The 15,117-nt window shown below is 48.4% G+C and overlaps 1 protein-coding gene and 1 non-coding gene across 4 annotated transcripts in view; one reads left to right on the top strand and one right to left on the bottom strand.

Annotated features, from left to right (window-relative positions):
• Positions 1 to 11,030, top strand: part of LOC140899394 (ubiquinone biosynthesis protein COQ4 homolog, mitochondrial) — a 31,483-nt gene extending 20,453 nt beyond the window's left edge. For 2 of the 3 annotated variants that reach the window (XM_073314824.1, XM_073314823.1), the window contains exons 4-8: positions 1,562 to 1,664; positions 2,137 to 2,266; positions 4,036 to 4,239; positions 5,634 to 5,727; positions 6,695 to 11,030. In XM_073314824.1, the coding sequence (XP_073170925.1) occupies positions 1,562 to 1,664; positions 2,137 to 2,266; positions 4,036 to 4,239; positions 5,634 to 5,727; positions 6,695 to 6,851 (688 nt within the window). In that variant the 3' untranslated portion in view covers positions 6,852 to 11,030. The remainder of the gene's footprint in view (positions 1 to 1,561; positions 1,665 to 2,136; positions 2,267 to 4,035; positions 4,240 to 5,633; positions 5,728 to 6,694) is intronic. The other variant, XM_073314822.1, reaches the window with a different exon arrangement.
• Positions 11,031 to 14,719: 3,689 nt separating this feature from the next.
• Positions 14,720 to 14,812, bottom strand: TRNAR-UCU (transfer RNA arginine (anticodon UCU)). Its single transcript has 2 exons — positions 14,776 to 14,812; positions 14,720 to 14,755 (listed from the first exon to the last, which is right to left on the bottom strand). It is a non-coding gene; the product is annotated as a tRNA-Arg (tRNA).
• Between the last annotated feature and the right edge of the window lie 305 nt (positions 14,813 to 15,117).

Genomic DNA, 15,117 nt, shown 5'->3' with positions numbered 1-15,117 from the left:
ACTTACAGGGACAGGAGGATTATTGTTTAATTCCCAAGAGATTTTCTGCTCCCCTGCTGATGTTTAGAATGGTCTTTTTGGCAAGTCCAAGAACAGCAGTAAACCTACTTAGGCACGCTCCTCCTTCAGGTGTGCAGGCCTGCCCACTTCCTCTTCGGTTTCAGCCTTGCTGCTGCTGTTACTGGTGAATGTGCTCTTTCAAGATGTGGGAAACTGTGTGTATGTGAGCTCCCCCCACAGCAGTTCATGAGGGCGATGGCAACTTCCACCCCGTGTGCCTGCTGCTGGATCTCATTGCATCAGCCCGCCAACGACTGCAGCCTCCATCACCGGTTTGTCCGCTTCTCCCACAACAACCTGTTCACTTTGTTCCATGCCACTTCCTACACTCAAAACCCCTTCCCCACGCTGGTTTGGAAAGACACTAATCCTGTCCTTCTGATCCCTCCTTAAGACACACTTATGCTGTGATCCCTACAGGAAACTGCCAGCTGGTACGGGGTCTGTGCAAGTGCACATTCTTCTTGCTGTTTCCTTTGTCCTCCTTTTTCTGTATCTTCTGTATGCTCGTTACACCTACTTCTCATGTATTGTCTTAATGACACTGTAAATTCTTCGGGGCAGAAGCTGCCTTTTGCTCTGTGTTTGTAGCGCGCCTGATACGTTGCAGCTCTGACCCTGATGGGGCCTCAGGGTGCTACTGCAATGAAATACTACATAATAATAGTGCATGAGACAGGAAGTGCAGCTTAGTGTCAACCAAGAGAAACAGAATCGTCAGATGCACAGGCAGGGTAAGTCCAAGGCACAACTTAAATCCCCCTTAATCCTTATCTGGAGGACTTAAGAGTGCCTAGGTCTAGCCTGTGTACATGGGGAGTTTCAGCCCGGAACCAAAGGTAGTATGTTATTGGCCTTTCAGTGCTTTGAATTGGCTCCTCCGTTAAATTTCTTTACTGAAAATCAGAAACATCCCGGAAAAAGGTGCCTTCTGTCTGTGGGTCTTGTTCCCAGCTGTGCTCTGTGATAGGTCCTGAAGCTATTGAAGCACCAACAGCTCCGCAGGAGGGGGCATTCAGTCTGCCTTTGGGACAGACTTTTCCCTCCACTGAAGTGCTGCTTGCTTCGTGAAGCCATGGTACTTTTGCTGTGAAGCCCTTTGGCGAAATTTACCCCTCCCTGCCTCCACTGGTGTGCACGGTGCTATGTACCTGTCTCTGTTGCCTTAGAGGTGGCTGCATTTCAGAGGTGCTGTGCATAGAGAATTTGGCATCCTCAGAGATGAGTGGTGCTGCAGAAATGTGAGATAACAGCTTTACTGCTGCTATGTCCCCGTTAAGTTCTCTGTGCCCTGATTCCCACTGGTGTGAAATAATAGGCAAGAAAGTGTTTGTGCCCGACTTTAAGAGCCAATGGGGAAAGGCATCAGCAAAACCCTCGTGCCAAGGATGTGAATTCCAGCAATACAGCTGTCTGGGCAGCTGGCCCTGGTTTTCTCAGCTTCCCTTGGGTGTTGCTGTGTTTCGTGGGTTGACTCAGCCACTCTGTTTTTTATTTGCAGAGAGCGGCCTCGGATCCGGCTCTCCACCCTGGACGTGACTGGGCTCCGGGGTCTGTCGGATGGAACGTTTGGCCGAGAATATGTCCGGTTTTTGGACAGTAATGTGAGTATCAGACCTAGCAGCCCTTGGGAGGCAGCAGGGCGTTTGGGAGCTGTGGATGGCGTTAGCTGATCTGTCTGGTGAGAAGAGCGTGAATGGGCTCCAGAGGGGGGTCTGAGCCATCTGGGAGTACAGGGAGAAAGCAGACAGGGGAGCCTAAAGAGAGCCTCCAGTGAAATTAAATGGGCCTAGTGGATAGAGTACTAGACTTGGACTCAGGACACCTGGGTTCTGTTCCTGGCTCTGCCAGTGGCCTGCTGGGTGATCTGGGACAAGTCACTTCACTGCTCTGTGCCTCAGTTTCCCTTTCTATAAAATGGAGATAATGATTCTGACCTCCTTTGCAAAATGCCTTAAGATCTCCTGATGAACAGTGATATGTAAGAGCTAGGGTTATTATTATTAAAGAATCATTGTGAAACATGAATTCCTGGCAGGTAGCAGGGGCTGAACCTGGGATGCTCTGATTTTGCAGAGGGTTTCTCCGGACACCAGGATGCCGGTCAAGTTTGTTGATGATGAGGAGCTGGCCTATGTGATCCAGCGGTACCGTGAAGTCCATGACCTGATGCATACTCTCCTCGGCATGCCCACCAACATGCTTGGTGAGTCCAGACTGGGTGCGACCGAGAGTCATTACCGTCTAGCATGCAGCTGTGTGAAATGAATTGGGGAGGTCTCAGCTAGGCTGCCAGTGGCCAGATGTCCACATCACAAAACCTGTCCCTGCAGCGTGGCCACCTTGTCGGCTGCCTTATCAGAGAGGCCAAGGACTGAATGAGCCATGGAGGCTGAACTCCTTCAGGTTGGGGCTGGAGGCCACTGATGGGGCAGGGCGTGGGGCACATTTGCTTTGCCGCTGTCAGAATTCCATCTGCTCTGTGGGTAAAAAGAGAACCTCAGCCTCCAGGAACAATCACCCTTCACCTACATGAGAGAGATGCTCACTGAGTCACTGGCATTGCTGAATAGGAAGAGGTTGGGTGGGCATTGCCCTGAAGGGCCGATGATGAAACCTGCAGTGCAGGGAAAACGACTGCATGAGTGGACAGTTTCGTAAGCCAAAACGAGCTTTGAGCAATTGTGGGCTGGATTCACGAGAAGGGAATGGGAGGAGAAAAGTTCTTTTAGTTGAGCTCTTATCTGCAGATCAGCTCTGTCTAGTCTTCTGAATAAACTTAATAGCAAGAGGCAGGCTGAAATTGCTGACCTGCCGTTAGCTGAACAAGCCTTTAGGACCCTGCAGGAGCCTGGGCTTCCCAGTGTTTGGATGTTTATTTTAAGATGACATGGTGCCTGCTGAGAGGCTTGACATTTGACCTACTCCACCCTTCCAGCCCCATCTATTTTTGTCACATTATGGAGATTACCAAGCTGCGAATCTTGCTGTTAAATAGAGCACTGGATTGGGATTCAGGAGACCTGGGGTCTGTTCCTGGCTCTGCCACCAACCTTCTGAGTGACCTTGGGCAAGTCACTTCACTGCTCTGTGTCTGTTTCCCCATCTGTTTAATGGGGATAGTGATTGTAACCGCCTTTGCAAAGTGCTTTGAGATCTACCGATGAAAAGTGCTATAAAAGAGCTAGGTATTATTAATATTCTGATATGCTTGAATGCCAGCAGCTCAGGGATCCCGAGCAACCCTACAATAACAAACCTGTGCAAGTAGCTCAGTGTTCCTGAACAGCCTGACAACAATACAGTAATACCTATGATGATGTGATTTCGGCAGCTAACTCCTTTAGACATCTTTGAAAATCAGAGCCTTTGTTTTTAGGTTGAACTTTTTAACTGTTGTATAGGACCTGAATGTTAGGTCTGCAGTATGGGTGCTTATTTATTTGATTACCTTCAACGGGTGCGTCTGTCTCACACCAGCGCATGGCCTGGCGTGCTCTCATCCTTCTGCAGTGCCTCAGAATAAGTTAAGTTGGCTTGAGAGCTTAGGGTCCTGATTCTGCTCCCGTTGAAGTCAAGAGCAAAACTCCCATTTGCAGCATTGTCTGAAAAGAGCAAGGATATTTGCATCAGCAGTGTCATGCTCATTCTGTGGAGAGGGCCAGATGGTGTAGTTTAATTATGGGCCATGGACTGGGGCATTAGAACAGAGCAGTGGTTGCACTCCTGTCACATTTTGAAGGCTTTCTTCACATAGGAACATGCTTTACCAAAAAAAAGGAAAGAAATCTTAGATTCTGGAGAATCTAAATATGCCAAGTGGGCAGCAGAAAAACATCGAGCAGGCCAGATACTTACTACCCTGGGTTTACAGTGTAAATTAGAGGGCCACTTGGAATAGTGATTTTAAGCCCCTGAGTTCCCTGATCAGTTTTTGTCCTTTTACAGTCAAGTTTTCCTTCCCTTTTCCCATAGGCTGGGTGCGAGATCCTCACAAACAAGTCAGTTTAACTAAGGACTTGATCCAGTATCCACTGAAGTCAGTAGCAGCCTTTCTATTGATTCTAATGGGCTTTGGATCAGCTTCTACCGGATTATACAAGGAAAACAGCAAAACTGACTATACACAAACTGTCAGAGTGAAAACAGAGAGCCAGATTCTCAAACCCGTTGACTCCAGTTGAGAATCTGATCCATTGTGCATGTTACAGTTACAGGGCCAGCCGCACCTCTGTCCCCTTTCTGGTCTCTCTAAGGCAGTGGTTCTCAGCCTGCGGGATGCATGCGGCCCAATTAGCACACAGCTGTGGCCCAGCTGTGCAGCGGGGTCTGGGTCAGAGCTATTGCCCGGTTGGCCTAGCGGGATCTTGGGTTGGGGCTCCCCGCCTGGCCCCACGGGATCCAGGGTTCCAGGGTCGGGGCTGTCAGCTCGCTGGTTGGGGGTCCAGTGTCCCTGTCACCCAGCCCTGGGCTCTGCTCCTGGCCCCACTCTGTGGAGAGGTCTCTGGGCGGGAGGCGTTGGGCATAGGGATCTGGGTCGGGGTTTGGGGGGGGCACTGTGGTTCTCAACCTGCGGCCCAGGTGACATACAACTATAACTAGGATGAGAACCACTGCTCTAAGGGTACCCCGCAGGTGTCAGCCTCATGCCTTTACCTGTCCCAGGGTGGAAATCTGCCATTCTCCCAATCAGGCTCTGGGCTACAGCACCTTGTGGAACAACCATTCTTGTTGAGCAGGTCTGACAGGGATCAGACACCTGTGTGGGAGTCTGTGACCAATGGTGAATAGAGTGATCAGATGGCCTTCTAAATCAGGGGGTTGTTTATTTAACAATAGGACCAAAGCATTTAAAGAAAAAGGATTGTAAACCAACAGTCTGCATACACCTCCTCTTACCTAATGGCTTACCACCCCGCTCCGGTAGCCCCCTAGACAGCCTCACCCACTGTCCCTTAACAACCCTCCAGTGCTGGAAAGTTGCTTACTTTGGTGCCGTTCTTTTTCCTTCCCGTTTGTGTTTCCCAGCATTCCATCCCATTAAACTAAACCAATCTATTTGTACGATAACCAACCCCATAACCAGGTCAACACACAATATTCATAAATTATTGTAGAGCATCTCCACAGGTGTCACAGAGCCAAACCCAGCCATTCCTGCATCATATCCAGAGCGGCGCACTGAGCTGTTGACAGTGGTTCTCCATGCCATCACCAAATGCCAATAGGAGGAGGCCCCTCCTTAGCTAGAAATAGGGTGACCAAATAGCAAGTGTGAAAAATTGGGACACATGGTGGGGGGAGGGGTAGTATAATTGCCTATATAAGACAGAGTCGATAATATCGGACATCTGGTCACCCTACCTGGGAAGCTAGGGTCTGATTATTTCTAGAACCCAGAGGAAACGCATACAATCTTAGTACACTCTGAATGGTGGCCCAGACAGGCAGCTGAGGAAAAAATTCACTAGGAAGAAGAGGGTGAAAAATAAAATGACTCAATTACTTTGTTTTTGACATGTGTCTAGATAGGGAGCTCTCATTCTCCTGGGTCTTCTCTGGCTTTCTTCCAGGGGAGGTTGTGGTGAAGTGGTTCGAAGCCATTCAGACTGGCCTGCCCATGTGCATTCTGGGAGCGGTGTTTGGCCCAGTTCGTCTCAATGCCCGGTAGGTTGATCAGCCTGCAGGCTTCTGTAGACCCTATGCCTAGTTTAAAAGTCTGATTAATGAGAGGTTTTCTTTCCCATAACGTGTGTCTTCAAGATCCCAGATAAAATGGTAGCAAGTGGGCATGACAGAGGGGACTCATGTTCCGTAGATATTTATAGGCAAAGAGGGCTTGGTGTGGAAGGAGATTATCCCACCCAAGAATATTAAAGGTCTCATGGCACCTGTCCAACATCCCTAAAGGGAATTAACCTGCTTGTCTAGGTCTGATTTATGCCATGAATCCTAATAGGGCCTCCAGTCTGGAACCACTGTTCCTACCAACACTACCCAGTGAAATGTCTTCATGCAACAGAAAGCATTGTTTTATCGAGTAGTTAAAGCAAAAGACTAAGAGTCAGGCCTTGTGGGATCTATTCCCATGTCCACCTCTGACTTCGCAGTGCGTCCTTAGCACTTCTCTTCTCTGGCTGTCCATCTCCCCCACTGTAAAATGGGATAACAAGATTTGCCAGTCTCTGTGCTATGGAAGTGTTATTACATTATTATGTACTCAGAAAATGGATCACAGCAATGAGTGGCACCACTCAGCCCAGAGGCCTGGGGATTCTTCCTGGGGCTGTCTCTAGGCACCCCACATACTGGCTTCTGGGAAGCAGCATCGTTTTGTGGTTCAAGCGTGAGACAGTCGGGAGATGTGGGTCTTGTTCTGGATCTGTCACTGACTCAGTGTGTGATCGTGGGTAAGACACTTCCCCTCTCTGGACCATAACTGCTTCATAAATTAAATGGGGAGAATGAGCTTGACCTGCTCATGGTGGGGGTCAGTTAATGCTGCTAAAGTGCTTTAAGGCCCTCAGATAGAGTGTATAGTAGTCTTGTGTGCTGCTGTGTACAGTAATATGTTTGGCTATTGGATTGTGTTCCCAGGGAAGAAAGTAAAACCATTTCCATACCTTTATTGCAGGAAGCTGCAGATCCTGACCATGGAGCTCATTCCCTGGGCTGTTCAGAGTGGCCGCAATGCCAGCTGTGTCCTGAATTTCTACTACGAGAACCGCTGGGAGCAGACGGTGGAGTCTCTGAGGGAGGAGATTGGAATCTTACATCCCCCTGCTATTTGAGTGTGAAAGTCTGTGGGGGTCGGGGGGCATACTGGGCTTCACACCGACGGGGTGGAGCCTCACTGGGCACCATGCATGAGGAGCAATGACTAAACCCTTTGCAGGTTCGAGACTCCTCCTGGGAATTCTCCTACAGCAGTGGAGGGCATCAGTCTGCCCAAATGAGATGCTGGGTTGCCAAGAATATAAGGGCTGCACCTAGGGCCAGATTCATTGCTGTTGTAAGCCGCTGCAGCTCTGCTGATGTCAGTGAATTTGCACTTTCTCACACCAAAGGTGAATTTGAACCCTGTGGCTGTCTTAGTCCTCAGCGTAGAGATATGGCCCATGGAGCTAAGTTCCACCATGCAGTGTGCCAGCTAGATCCCAATAGAGACTGGGCCATGGAGTATCCATGTGCTGCGTTTCTTCACAAGACCCCATGGTAGGGCCCTGTGGTCTGCATTCAGTTATCCTGTAATACTGGAGTGGGGAAAAGGGGAAGCAGAGCTGGGTGAAAGTAGCTCTGGACCTATCTAGTAACTTTTGTCTTCTGATTGCTATAACTTTCCCTAGCTGAATACCTACCCCACTGGGGAGCTGTGAGACTTAATTCCCAAGGGCAGCGCTTCTCAAGCTATCTGATGGGTGGGGGACTGGCAATTTTTTTTCCCAATATGCGCGCAGACCGACCGCCGATGGATCGCAGACCAGCAGCGGTCTGCGGACCACCACTTTGAGTAGCACTGCCCTCGGGGATCATTCTACCCCAGTTAAAGCCAGTTGATTTACCAAACAGCGCCTGGACAGACTCATTGCCTATGACAAAGTGGCAGCTGATCAGCACTAGTGCTCTGCTCTGCCCCCAGTTGTACCGGCTTGCACTGATGGTAGATGTAGGAATGTATTTCGTATCTCTAGTACAGCTCGATCGATCAGTCGCATACCTGCCTTGGCAGCTGGGAAGGAGTTAGGCTCTTGTTCAGTCACAGTGAAACCAAACCCCACTGAGTTGGGAGGGCACGTGTGCCACAGTGTGTCAATTGCTGCATACAATTTAAAACAAAGTACACCACTGGCATCCCCCTCGCTGACTGTCTCAGCAGACAGGCCAAGGATTGAATGGGCCACGGGCCCGGAGTTCCCCTCTCGTCCCCAACTGCGTCCCTTCCACTTTACAATAGAGGCACAGTGACAGGCTCGCCAGGGGGGAAGCACTTACCGACCCTGTCCAGTCTCTGCCTGCTCCAAGGAGAGAAGATTTCGGTCCCCACTAATTCCACATGATTTTATCTTTGTTTTAAACAGTGAACTAGCTCTCTGTGCACTCCAGGGCCGTGAGGCTGTATATCTGCAGAACAGAGTGAGTGAGCATGAGGTGATGAATCCCACAGGGAGTGGAACTCTCAGATTCCACATGCTGTTTGTGCTGGGTCAGTGTTTATAAACTGATTTCTGTGCGGTGTAACTAAGTTGGGTTCTATACTTATAAGGCAAATAACAAAGCCCAGATTGAATAGTTCTTGTTGCTGGGCTGGGACGCACCAAAGCAGGATGTATTTTAATGTGGCGTTTTGAGGCTGACGGTCCTTGTTCATGAATAAAATCCCTGGTGACACTTGCAGATTTGTCTCCCCCCAGCATACAGATCAGACGATCTGACATGTAACCTCATCCTTTGGAGGGGTCTGTTCTTTGTACGTTTGCTGCAGCCAGAAACAGGTCACCAGTGTGTATGTGTGCAACATGTCGCCCAAGTGGAATGCAGACACAAAGCAGGCTTTGTATGTGCATCTTCCATAGTGGCTGTGCTGGCAGAATTACCTGCTCTCTGATAGGGCAGCATTGGTGCAATTGGGAGCCAGACCTTGTTGCCAGCATACACACTGCAGACTGTTGATAACCTGGGGTTTGGTCCTGCATCAGCTCTTTTCAGCCAGTGTTCACAGCCAGTTGTTGGGATTAATCGCTTCTCCCTGCATTTGTAGTACTTTGCCACAGGTGGGACGGGACACAGTGCCTATGGAGCACAGGGTGCCTTTGCAAACATCAGTTTAATCTTCACAACCCTCTGAGAGACGGATCTTATCATCCCCAATTTACCAGTGGGGAACTGGGTGACAAAGAGGACAAGTGACTTTGCTAAGGTCCCCCAGTGGATTAGAAGCAGAGCCAGGGCTAGCACCTGGGAGTCTAGATTTCCAGCCCCCATGCCCTACCCATTAGACCGCACTCCCTCCGCACAGAGCACACACCATGCAGACAGCGTTTTGGCTTTCCACAATGGGATGCAAAGAGCTTCCAAAAACATTGGACGTGTCCCTCCAGCGACAGACCCAGCACAGCATCTGCCTCCCCACACGTTCTCAGAGCACTGAGGTACGTGTACCTTCTGCACAGAGGACCAGTGCACTGTGGTCTAAGGCTTCCTGTTCTGTGAACGGTGTCTGGAAGCCACTGCAGGCGGTTGTGAGGTCTTGCTCACAGTCTCACGGTCTTTGCTGCAGTGCTCAGCTACCAGTGGTGAGAGCCAGACAGACTTGTCGAACTCCCTCCAGCGGCCTGGGGAGGCTCGTAAACACCTGCACCTGGCACTTGTCCCTTCTGAGGCCACAGTCTGTTCTCTTCATGCTCCCTCTTGTGTATTGCAACCTCCTCCTCTCATCTCTGTCCCTCCAAAATGCATCCCGCTTTCCTGGAGCACTGCCCGAGCCTTCCTGCTACTTGAATCATGGCACTGACTGCAGCTCTGGCTCCCTTTTCCTTTTGGAAACTAGGCTGTCCCCGGACGCTGACTCATGGTCAGGTGTTTCTCAGAGAGGCTGGAGGGGTCGGAAGGGGCAAGGGAAGACAACGCTTGCAGCGAGCTTGGCCTAGCCCAGCCTCTCACCCTCCCCACTTCTGTTCTCATGCCAGGAAACAGCAGAGGGGCTGGTGGGTCTATTCTGCAGAGGAAGTTAGAACAGGGGAATGAGAAGATGGCCCAGAGCCCAGAATGTGCACGGACAGGCTGAGCAGGGAGTGCAACTCTCCTGTCCTGCTTGGGGAGCTGTGTGTGGGAGGGAATGCACTTCAAAGAGTCATTGGGGTGGGGGGAGCTAGACTGGAGGGGTCTGGCCGGGTACGTGTACCTTCCCACAGGGCCTGTGGGGGAAGTGTCATCTCTTCATCTACAGAGGACTCTGTAACTCCAGCCCTGCCTCTCCTCTTCCTCCACTCTTCACCCTCCTTCCAAACCTCTTCCCTTGATCCCTCCCTTTGTGGTTTCACTCACTTCTAAAACTGTGTCAAATGTCACACTGGAGCTGCCTCCCAAATCAGTGGAAAGGCTGAGCCCGTTCCTGCTTCTGTGAAGTCCCCCAAAAGTGCTCCAGTTCTAATGGCCAGGCCCCGATCTGGGTCTCAACTGGTATAATCTTGTGGCCCTAGCCTTGATCATAAGCTCTAAAGTGAGAGCCCTGTTATCCGCTTGGTACCTGTCAAGAGACATGGTAAGTCCATTTATCACATAGCTCTGCATGGATCTCACTGCCCTACATGGAGGGTGTGTATATCTATTATCTCATCTATACAAACAAAACTGCGTTAACAGAGTTAGGGCTATATTTCTGAACTCCATAGGAAATCCTGAGCTTAAGGTTCTTTGTTAAATGTTATGACATAACCACTGCATCTTTCATAAATGACAGTTCAATAAACTCACTTGTAATCAAAGTACATGTAGAATCAGGATTCTCCTTTCCTATTGGTGTAAATCAGGAGAAGCCCCAGATAAGTTACAGTGTAAAACTGGTGTAAGTGAAAAGAGAATTTGGCCTAAGGTCTGTCTCTATCAATGGGTTACCTTTTGAGGTGTCTGAATTTTTACAGTATTAATCTAGAAGAACACAAAGAAATGCTATAAAACTGGTGCTGACTTTCAGGAAGGAGTCTGATAGATTGTCAGCTCTTTGGGACAGGGCCTGATATTTACCCTGTTTCTACAGCAGCAAGCACCATAAGACCCTGAGCTGTTTGGTCTTTAGGTGCTACTGCAATATAAAAGTTCAATCATAATATTAAATTTCACATTTACAGCTGCCCCACAACTTTCACAAGAACTTAACCTGGGGCCCATCAGTAAGTGGGATGAGTTTGGAAATATTGAATGTTTTTCTATACATCTATACATCCATGAAAATAAAGGCCTAACCCCGCTTCTATTGTGATTGATGAGAGTCTTTCATTTGAGTTGAACAGGAGTTGGATCGGACCCATAATCCACACTTTAAATGCATTTTTCAATACAACTTTAACTGGAAGTGTGTTAGTGCCTCTATAATAATAATAATTAATACCTAACTTTTATATAGCACTTTTCATCAGTAGATTGCAACACTTTACAAAGGAGGTCAGTATCATTATTCTCATTTTACAGATGGGGAAAGTGAGGCAGAGATCAGTGAAGTGACATGCCCATTATAATGAAGGATAGAAAAAAATCACTCCTTGGCTGGAAGGAAAATGGACACAGACCCTTTAAGATCAATGTGTGCCGATAAAGTCAGGGAAAATAGAGATGTCCTGAAGTATTCCTCCCACCATTCAAAAGGTTCACAACTGAAACAATAAGGGCAGATTCCTAGACAGGGAGTTAGCTCAATACTGACATTAATGAGTCTGCTGCTCTTGTGTGTTTGTGCTGCTCCCTGATGAACTGGGTGAACTTTTGGTCGAGCCAGCCTAGGTTTGTCACATTATTATTGCGCATCATTTAACCATAAATTGGTGTTTTCAGGGATTCATAACTTGGCCATCAATATGTTAGAAATATCGTGTCTTGGCTCAAAGTTGCTACATTTCAGTCTAAGGTATTGGGTTTTATTTTATTTAGCAGTGTTGTGGATGGTTTCAGAAACCATTGTAGGGTAAAAAAAGAAATGTCCCCTTGATTAAAATTAATTTTCAGCCATGGAATATCTTCAGATTAGCCTCAAAGGGATCTAGGGACTGGCTTAAAAATCCAATACACTCAGCACTCCCAGCTACCTTCGAGACACCACTGACTTCCTGAGGAAACTTCAATCCATCGGTGATCTTCCTGATAACACCATCCTGGCCACTATGGATGTAGAAGCCCTCTACACCAACATTCCACACAAAGATGGACTACAAGCCGTCAAGAACACTATCCCCGATAATGTCACGGCTAACCTGGTGGCTGAACTTTGTGACTTTGTCCTTACCCATAACTACTTCACATTTGGGGACAATGTATACCTTCAGATCAGCGGCACTGCTATGGGTACCCGCATGGCCCCACAGTATGCCAACATTTTTATGGCTGATTTAGAACAACGCTTCCTCAGCTCTCGTCCCCTAAAGCCCCTACTCTACTTGCGCTATATTGATGACATCTTCATCATCTGGACCCATGGAAAAGAAGCCCTTGAGGAATTCCACCATGATTTCAACTATTTCCATCCCACCACCAACCTCAGCCTGGTCCAGTCCACACAAGAGATCCACTTCCTGGACACTACAGTGCTAATAAACAATGGTCACATAAACACCACCCTATACCGGAAACCTACTGACCGCTATTCCTACCTGCATGCCTCCAGCTTTCACCCTGACCACACCACACGATCCATTGTCTACAGCCAAGCTCTGCGATACAACCGCATTTGCTCCAACCCCTCAGACAGAGACAAACACCTACAAGATCTCTGTCAAGCTTTCTTACAACTACAATACCCACCTGCAGAAGTAAAGAAACAGATTGATAGAGCCAGAAGAGTTCCCAGAAGTTACCTACTACAGGACAGGCCTAACAAAGAAAATAACAGAACGCCACTAGCCGTCACCTTCAGCCCCCAACTAAAACCCCTCCAACGCATTATTAAGGATCTACAACCTATCCTAAAGGATGACCCAACACTCTCACAAATCTTGGGAGACAGGCCAGTCCTTGCCTACAGACAGCCCCGCAACCTGAAGCAAATACTCACCAACAACCACATACCACACAACAGAACCACTAACCCAGGAACTTATCCTTGCAACAAAGCCCGTTGCCAATTGTGCCCACATATCTATTCAGGGGACACCATCACAGGGCCTAATAACATCAGCCACACTATCAGAGGCTCGTTCACCTGCACATCCACCAATGTGATATATGCCATCATGTGCCAGCAATGCCCCTCTGCCATGTACATTGGTCAAACTGGACAGTCTCTACGTAAAAGAATAAATGGACACAAATCAGATGTCAAGAATTAAAACATTCATAAACCAGTCGGAGAACACTTCAATCTCTCTGGTCACGCAATCACAGACATGAAGGTCGCTATCTTAAAACAAAAAAGCTTCAAATCCAGACTCCAGTGAGAAACTGCTGAATTGGAATTCATTTGCAAATTGGATACTATTAATTTAGGCTTAAATAGAGACTGGTAGTGGCTAAGTCATTATGCAAGGTAGCCTATTTCCTCTTGTTTTTTCCTACCCCCCCCCCCCCAGATGTTCTGGTTTAACTTGGATTTAAACTTGGAGAGTGGTCAGTTTGGATGAGCTATTACCAGCAGGAGAGTGAGTTTGTGTGTGTATGGGGGTGGGGGGGATGTGAGAAAACCTGGATTTGTGCAGGAAATAGCCCAACTTGATTGTCATGCACATTGTGTAAAGAGTTGTCACTTTGGATGGGCTATCACCAGCAGGAGAGTGAATTTGTGTGGGGGGGTGGAGGGTGAGAAAACCTGGATTTGTGCTGGAAATGGCCCACCTGATGATCACTTTAGATAAGCTATTACCAGCAGGACAGTGGGGTGGGAGGAGGTATTGTTTCATATTCTCTGTGTATATATAAAGCCTGCTGCAGTTTCCACGATATGCATCTGAGGAAGTGAGCTGTAGCTCACGAAAGCTTATGCTCAAATAAATTGGTTAGTCTCTAAGGTGCCACAAGTACTCCTTTTCTTTTTGCGAATACAGACTAACACGGCTGTTACTCTGAAACACTCAGGGGAAAGACTCCTATTTTCTTCAATGGGTTTTAAATCAAACTTGTAATCTCCTCTGAGTATGGAGAAATGTCAGGGGCAGATGAAAGTAAGAATATGCAACCCCCCCCCATCTGCCACTAAAATAACATTTTAGTCCCTGATCCTGCACTCAATTCTGCAATTCATTGTTAATAGTCTCTATGCCAGCTCAGCACTTCACCTAGGTCCAGGGCTGGAGCTTTAGCAGCTGAATAACTTTGACATTTAGGTGTGGGGCTACTCTTTTGACTGAAGTTACCCACATGCTTAAGTGTTTGCAGGACCTGGGCCTTAAAAAACATCCTCAAAATAAACTGATTTTAACAAAGGATCGTTTCAATGGGGTTAAAAACCTATATTTTTTACTCCTAACCCTTTCTTCCCCTAACAAATCTTGCCCTTGAAATAACATCAAAGAAACAAAACCAAACAGCCTTTGAAGGAAAAATATCAGAGTAATTTTTATGTTTCCCTGTTTAATCAGGTTTTGTGTGTTTTAAACAGCGTCCTAAAAAAGAACCAATTCCTAAAAAAGAACCAATTTAAAAATAACTTCACAACTAACCAGCTAAAAATACTTCACCACAAAGCCGGGGAGTTTTAAAATAACATTGGCCAAAATTAAAACACATTTCGAGGTAAAGCTTCATAAGTGGTCCCCTGGATTTCTAGTAAGATCCTTCAAAAATACACCGGTTTCGTAGCGACACCGACCTTCCAAGTACCTAACTGATGTTTAAAAATGCCACAGCAAAGCGCGGGGGTCGGAAACTGACGTCCTACAAAGACGAACCGACTCGGCGACCCGCTGTTACCCTCCAGCAGCCGCGCTTGCCCACGATTACTTTGGGAGGGTGCAAAATGCGACTCTGGTGGGACTCGAACCCACAACCTTTGAATGACTTCGTCTGTCATCGATCTAGAAGTCCAATGCGCTATCCATTGCGCCACAGAGCCTGCCGGATAAACCTCGCCTCCTCCACATCCCCTCCTTGACCTTTGCAAGGCACCGCTCGGCTCCAGCGTCCGGCGCCTGCGTTTAATGAGCCGCTCCGCTCCCCAGCGCCGCCCCCCCCCCCCCCAGCGCCCCCTGCCCCCAGCGCCAGGCGCCCCACGGCGCAGAGTTTGCCAAACTTCCCCCGTCGCGCGCCGCCTCCTGACTCCTTCCAGACACTTTTGCAGCGCCGCGCACGCTGCGGCTGATGCCAGACGGGGCCGGGCGGCAGCGCTGACAGACCGGACAGAGATGTGGGGGGGGGGGG

The sequence above is a fragment of the Lepidochelys kempii genome, chromosome 16, assembly GCF_965140285.1.
Source record: "Lepidochelys kempii isolate rLepKem1 chromosome 16, rLepKem1.hap1, whole genome shotgun sequence".
In the NCBI taxonomy this organism is placed as follows: domain Eukaryota; kingdom Metazoa; phylum Chordata; order Testudines; family Cheloniidae; genus Lepidochelys; species Lepidochelys kempii.
This window is presented reverse-complemented; position numbering and strand designations above follow the sequence as displayed.